At 46.8% G+C, this 7,500-nt stretch overlaps 1 protein-coding gene across 1 annotated transcript in view; it reads right to left on the bottom strand.

Annotated features, from left to right (window-relative positions):
• The window catches only part of adcy2b (adenylate cyclase 2b (brain)), a 200,554-nt gene that overhangs the window by 5,730 nt on the left and 187,324 nt on the right, over window positions 1-7,500 (bottom strand). Inside the window, exon 13 of the mRNA XM_063185113.1 lies at window positions 5,831-5,915. Coding sequence (XP_063041183.1) covers window positions 5,831-5,915 — 85 coding nt within the window. The remainder of the gene's footprint in view (window positions 1-5,830; window positions 5,916-7,500) is intronic.

Raw genomic sequence — 7,500 nt, 5'->3', positions numbered from 1 at the left:
ATGTCTCATCACCGATAGCAACAGGAGAGATACAACAGAATGATATATATTAAAGATGTCTCATCACCGATGGCAACAGCAGAGATACATTAGAATAATATATGTATTTAAATATGCAGCACTTAAAGAGATGACAAGATATCTGATCATCATCATTGTCCAACAACAGCGGAGATACAACATTCAGACAACATTCACAGCATCAGCAGCATCAACTGCAGAATCACATTATAAAGCGTCTTTTCCACTGCCGTTTTTCGGGTAGGCCTACAGCTCGACACAGCAGGACTCGGCCGCCACTTTTTGCTTTTTACGATTGGGCAAGCATGACACTGCTCAATCATAAAGCAAAAAGTGGGGCGCCCGAGTCGTGCTGTAGGCCTATCAGAGAAGCGGCAGTGTAAAAGATACCTTAATATACCACACTAGTTGAAAAGCTGTGGAGTGATACATATATAGTGTGTCTTCACTTCTGTGTCTTCTCTTTTGCCAACTGAATTTAAGAGACACAAAAGACTCGATTTTCTCACTCTCTCTTTTCACTCTCACTTTCTCTCGTGTGTGTGTGTGTGTGTGCGTGTGTGTCTGTGAAGTGTGTGTGTGTGTGGACAGGAAGTGTGTGTGTGTGTGTGTGTGTGTGTGTGTGTGCGTGTGTGTCTGTGAAGTGTGTGTGTGTGTGGACAGGAAGTGTGTGTAAGACTGTATTATGGCTAATCATGAAGGCTGTTGAGCAGCCATTACCTCCATTTCAGCGCCTAGCAACTCCTCAACACTCCGTAATGGATTCCTACCCTAGCAACTCCTCAACACTCCGTTATGTATTCCTACCCTGAAGCAGGGCGCGCTAACTAGTAGCGACGCCATAGCGCTCTGAATTTCCATACGCATTCAGACCTTCAGTCTGTTTTCTTTTTCCAACGCACAGCACAAAAGGCTTTTATGACTAAATCACTATACTAAGCAGCACTGCAAAGGAGCATTGAACGCTAAATGTGGAGACCCATATTAACACTCATAACAGTCAGCTGTTGTGTGTGAACATATAACTTCTTTGTACGACTGCTGTGACCAGGGCTGCTGACAGCGCTGGCTGGGCCCAGGACAAAGTCCTCTGAAAGGCCCCCCTACCCAATGCATTCAGTGTAATAGGGCACCCCCATAACCCTGGGCCCGGGACAACTGACCCCATTGTCCTCCGCTGTCTGCTTCCCTGGCAGCGACCCTTGAAGTTCCCATCTGTGTTATTATTATTAGCGCTTGTGTGCCGCCGCACCGTTGACCCTCCGTTGTTCTACTGTGCATGCTGACTAGTTACTGAAGAGGAGTTTGTTTTCATGCTATTTCTTTTCGCATTAACAAAAGCATCATTGACAAACAAACTGAAATATTGAAACAAATATTGAAATGATGTTCATTTGCACCTAATTCTTCATGAGGTCTGGAGACCCTTTACAGACAAGTTAATGAAAAGACAAAACTTTTGTCTTTTTCTAAAAATGTTTAAGATATTTGTGCACCTTGGAGGTGTACTTTTGGAGATGACGTTAGAGTAGGCCTTCTCAACGCAGTCTCACGCCAAGTAGTCAATTTCTGACTACCTTGGACCAGACTGCAATTTTTGACGTCTTGGGTATTCCTTCCACGTCACATTTTGACTATGTGGCCTAACCCTAAACCTATTCCTAAACCTAACCTCAATGACGTTATGCTGCCACAAGGGGGCGCCTTTGAGGACATAGTCAAAATGTGACGTGGAAGGAATACCCAAGACGTCAAAAATTGCAGTCTTTTCAAAGGTACTCAGATATTGACTACTTGGGGTGAGACTGTGTAGGCCTTCCAGACTAGACTTGCTAGATTAGCTGTGAATGTTTTCCGGATGCACTGCACTGCATGTCTGAAGATGAAGACATGTTTATGAGGAGCCCAGTCTCGCGGAACTTCAACTGTATGCTTCGTGGTGCCGCTACGATATAGCTTTGTTTTACGTGGTTGGGCAACGCGCGCTGTCGTCGAGAGTGGGTGAGAGAGAGGGCGAGAGAGAGCGAGTGAGAGAGAGAGACTACCCAAGCAGCGTGCATTCCGGGAGGGGAGCGCTGTCGTTGTGTCAGCTTCATGCCATCTCTCCCTTCCTCCACCACGAGGCTTAAAGTTGTTTTTTTTTCTGATTTTCTCGTAAAGACTTCACGAATGGCCCGAGATACGGTTGTTATGAGGCCTTTCTAGTGCTCCTTACTTTGACACGTTCAGAGTTTTTAAAGGTGAACTGTGCAGGAGTAGGCATTGCAACTGCTGCTGCTCATTGAAACTGTGTTGCCTATTGCCAAATTTGATCTTTTCATAGATATTTACGACTAATATTTACGAGTATGACCAAATGGTAGTATGTTTTGCAGCTTAAAATTGAAAATGGCGGACATGGAAAAGATTCACCTTTTCATGTATGGCATAATGAGTACTTAGAATTTGATGCTGGTGGTAAGTATTTGTGAAAACAAGGTAACGTTTGTAAATGGGCAGCATGAATTCTGGAAAGAAACTGCTAAAAAATATTACACAGGACGCACACCTTCAAAACATTCCTTTCAACTTCTTATTTCCGGTCTATCTTTCAATTAATGAAACGTGGCTTCACAACTCAATCTGAAACTGCAATATATAAGAATGGTTGAAGTCCCCTGTTCAACTGCCCCAAGTTGGAAGCTCTATATTTTTGTTATGAGTCATGATGGTGTTAGCCTATATGGTGTCGTGATTAAAATAGTTTTGTTAGATGGGTTAACCCGGAAACCCACTTTGAGCTCTCCCTAGTACTGTATATCAGTGCACACACACACACACGCACGCGTGCACATGCACGCACGCACACACACACACACATGCAAACAAGATTGATTGGTCTTGAGACAAGTGCCTCGCTAATCAGCTAAGCCCTTCTCCTGCTCTACTTCTCTGGGGGCGCAGTACAGTAGAACAGAACAGAACAGATCAGTGTCTCTGTATTTATTACTGGGGGAGATGGCAGATGCTGCTACTGCACAACATCAGACATTCTCCATTCACTGACCTGGGAGGTCTGTACAGACTGAGGATGTTATACAGTAGGCCTGTATATATTTCTCTTTCTGAGTGCATTCCATGGAGCAGGGTTTCCCAAACTGGGGTGCGTGCACCCCTGGGGGTGCGCGGCCTGCCTTAAGGGGGTGCGCGAGCTGAATAGAGCAATGGCGGATATGGTAGTTTTTATCCAGTATTAATGAACATTAAGTAGTTTTTAATTTTATGGTGCATTGTATACAGTACTGGAAGGGTCCATCTGAAGTGTAGTTTAATTCCAAGGCTATTGGAAAAGAGGATTCCCCAAAAGCGACTGTGCTTAATATGTAGTGAATGAGCAGTGAATCCATACTTGCACGGCCATCAACACACCAAAATATTCGCTCAGGGGGTGCGCGAAACACATTGAAATGTACAAGGGGGTGCGGATTGGCCTTACTGTACAAGTCCTCAGACTCTACAGAGCACCCAGAGCCAAAATCTGGAAAAAAGAGATACTATCTTCTCAGAGAAATCTCAGTCAAAATAATAATAATAATAATAATAATAATAATAATAATAAATAATAATAAATAAATAAATATACATATAAAAATAATACACATACACATAATATTATATTGGAGAATATAGTATCGTAGGTGCTACTGGAGGAATGTAGAGCGTGAAATTTGATGGACAGGGCTGGGGGCACTGGCTGAGATAGTGTTAATTACAACAGTACTGAAGCTGTGGGGGGGCAGCACTGGCTGAGATGGTGTTAATTACAACAGTACTGAAGCTGTGGGGGGGCAGCACTGGCTGAGATGGTGTTAATTACAACAGTACTGACGCTGTGAGGGGGGGCACTGAGATGGTGTTAATTACAACAGTACTGAAGTAGTGGGGGGGGGCACTGAGATGGTGTTAATTACAACAGTACTGAAGCTGTGTGTGGGGGGGGGCAGCACTGGCTGAGATGGTGTTAATTACAACAGTACTGACGCTGTGGGGGGGGGGCACTGGCTGAGATGGTGTTAATTACAACAGTACTGACGCTGTGGGGGGGGGGGGGGGGGGGGGGCACTGGCTGAGATGGTGTTAATTACAACAGTACTGACGCTGTGGGGGGGGGGGGGCACTGGCTGAGATGGTGTTAATTACAACAGTACTGAAGCTGTGGGGGGGGGGGGGGGGGGGGGGGGGGGGGGGGGGCACTGGCTGAGATGGTGTTAATTACAACAGTACTGAAGTAGTGGGGGGGGGGGCACTGGCTGAGATAGTGTTAATTACAACAGTACTGACGCTGTGTGTGTGGGGGGGGGGAGTGAGTAGGAGGATGAAGGAGAGGAGAGGAGGGGAGAGGAGGGGAGAGGAGAGGAGGGGAGGGGAGAGGAGAGGAGGGGAGAGGAGGGGAGGGGAGTGGAGAGGAGAGGAGGGGAGGGGAGAGGAGAGGAGGGGAGAGGAGGGGAGAGGAGAGGAGAGGAGGGGAGGGGAGAGAGGAGGGGAGAGGAGAGGAGGGGAGTGCATCCAAGTGGAGGGGAGAGGAGAGGAGGGGAGAGGAATGGAGGGGAGAGGAGCGGAGAGGAGGGAGAGGGGGGGAGAGAGAGGAGAGGAGAGGAGAGGAGGAGAGGAGAGGAGAGGAGAGGAGAGGAGAGGAATGGAGTGGATGGGTGTTTGTGTGTTTTTGTGACAGTCTATTAGTGTGTTTTTTGTGACAGTCAATTACAAGTTTGTAGATGGATGTTTGTGTTTTTCATGACAGTCTATTAGATGGTGTTTGTGTGTTTTTTGTGACAGTCTGTTAGATGTTTGTGTGCCCGTCTATTAGATGATGTTTGTGTGTTTTTGTGCCAGGAAAGGAGAGGAGAGGAGAAGGAAGGAGAGGAGAGAAGAGGAGAGGAGGGGAGGATAGAGGTGAGGAGAGGAGAGGAGAGGAGAGGTGAGGAGAGGAGAAGAGAAGAGAAGAGAAGAGAAGAGAAGAGAAGAGAAGAGGAGAGGAAAGGAAAGGAGAGGAGAGGAGAGGGGAGAGAAGAGGAGAGGAGAGGAAAGGAGGAGAGGGCAGAGGAGATGAGAGGAGAGGAGGAGAGGAGAGGATAGGATAGGAGGAGAGAGGAGAGGAGAGGAGAGGAGAAGTGACGAGAGGAGAGGAGAGGAGAGGAGAGGAGGAGAGGAGATGGGAGGGGAGGAGAGGAGGAGAGAGGAGGAGGAGAGGATAGGGAGAAGAGAGGAGAGGGGAGGGGAGGAGAGGAGAGAAGAGGAGAGGAGAGGAGAGGAGAGGAGAGGAGAGGAGAGGAGAATAGAGGAATGGAGTGGATGGGTATTAGTGTTTTTTTGTGACAGTCTATTAGTGTGTTTTTTGTGACAGTCTATTACAAGTTTGTAGATGGTGTTTGTGTGTTTTTGTGCCAGTCCATCAGATGGTATTTTTGTGTTTTTAAGTTTATTAGATTGTGTGTGTTTTCATGACAGTTTATTAGATGGTGTTTGTGTGCGTGTGTTTTTCATGACAGTCTATTAGATGGTGTTTTTGTTTTTTTGTGACAGTCTATTAGATGGTGTTTGCGTGTGTTTTCATGACAGTTTATTAGATGGTGTTTGTGTGTGTTTTTTGGTGCCAGTCTATCAGATGGTGGGTGTGTTTTTTGGTGCCAGTCTATCTGATGGGTGTTTGTGTGTTTTTTTATGACAGTCTATTAGATGGTGTGTGTGTGTGTGTGTTTGGTGCCAGTCTATTAGATGGTGTTTGTGTGTGTGTTTTTCATGCCAGTATATTAGCACTCAGTCAACCCACCTGTCGAGCCAGCACAAGCAGCGTGATGAAGAAGATAAACAAAGAGACCGAGCCCATCGTCTTCAGATCCTTTAACACCCCCGGCCTGGAGAGAGAGGGGGGGGGGGGGAGATAGAGAGGGAGGGGGGGGGGGGGGGCAGAGAGAGAGGGGAGGGGGCAGAGAGAGAGGGCGAGAGACAGAGGGGGGGGGAGAGAGGGGGGCAGAGAAAAAGAGAGAGAGAGAGGAGGGGAGACAGAGAGAGACAGAGAGATATAGAGAGTAGGGAGGGGCGAGAGAGAGGGGGTGGGAGGGAGAGAGGGGGCAACAGAGAAAGAGAGAGGGGAGAGAGAGAAGGGGGGGAGAAAGAGTGAGAGATGTCAAAGGGAACAGACATAGAGAACAACAGACAGACAGGTAGACAGACAGTGAAAGAGAGAGATACAAGGACAATTAGAATAAGAGAGAGAGAGAGAGAGAGAGAGAGAGAGAGGAGAGAGAGAGACAGGAGCTAGAGAGAGAGAGATAGAAAGAGAGAGAGAGGGAGAGAGAGAGAGAGAGAAAGAGAGAGAGAGAGAGAGAAAGACAGAGAGATAATTGTAATCTTACGAGAAAGGGAGAAAACATCCACCAGCGTGGTTGTGCATTTTGAAACAAAAAAGTCGACAAGATGTGTGTTGGTGTGTGGGTTGCGTAGTTCATCTCACATGCGATGGTGACTTCCAGAAGGCATTGGAGTGATAGAGGGGAGCTACCGGTACATGACAAGTGTCTGAAATGGTATTTTTTGAAAAAAAGTTCACACACTCCTTTGGATTTTTTTCTTCTTCAAGTTATTTTTTCTTCTTTTTATTCATTCATTCAATGGCAATGACGTTTCGACCTCTCGGTCTTCCTCAGATTCACTGACAAACACAGATAGATAATGTGTCAAGCCTGTGTTTTGTCAGTGAATCTGACGAAGACTGAGAGGTTGAAACGTCATTGCCATTGAATGAATGAATAAAAAGAAGAAAAAATAACTTAAAGAAGAAAAAAATCCAAAGGAGTGTGCGAACCTTTTTTCAAAAAATACGTAATCTTTTTGTTCAGCACCGGGGATTGTGCACAAGCAACTCTCTACACGTGTCTGAAATGGCCTCTGCACAACAGGGCTTGACACTGGCACCTGCCAACCGGCCAAATGCACCGCAGGGCTTGACACTGGCACCTGCCAACCGGCCAAATGCTGGTAAAACTTGGCTGTGGCTGGCAATAATAATTTTAGTATCACTAGCCAATACATAGCCATGACATATGAAGTGAAATGAAATCCCATTGGGAAACTCCAACTCCCATTGTCATTGTGACACAGCACTCCACAGCACACAAGTGAACACTGCACACTGCACACAACGAAATTGCATTTATGCCTCACCCGTGCAAGGGGGCAGCCCTCAGTGGCGCCCCATGGGGAGCAGTGTGGTGGGACGGTACCATGCTCAGGGTACCTCAGCCATGGAGGAGGATGGGGGAGAGCACTGGTTGATTACTCCCCCCACCAACCTGGCAGGTCGGGAGTCGAACCGGCAACCTCTGGGATGCAAGTCTGACGCCCTAACCGCTCACCCATGACTGCCCTAAAATATCAGCATATTCTGCATTTTGCCCCTTGTGTACAGTAGCAATTGTTTTAGAAGTTCAAGAAAAAAGT

Source organism: Engraulis encrasicolus, chromosome 20 (genome assembly GCF_034702125.1).
Source record: "Engraulis encrasicolus isolate BLACKSEA-1 chromosome 20, IST_EnEncr_1.0, whole genome shotgun sequence".
In the NCBI taxonomy this organism is placed as follows: Eukaryota; Metazoa; Chordata; class Actinopteri; order Clupeiformes; family Engraulidae; genus Engraulis; species Engraulis encrasicolus.
This window is presented reverse-complemented; position numbering and strand designations above follow the sequence as displayed.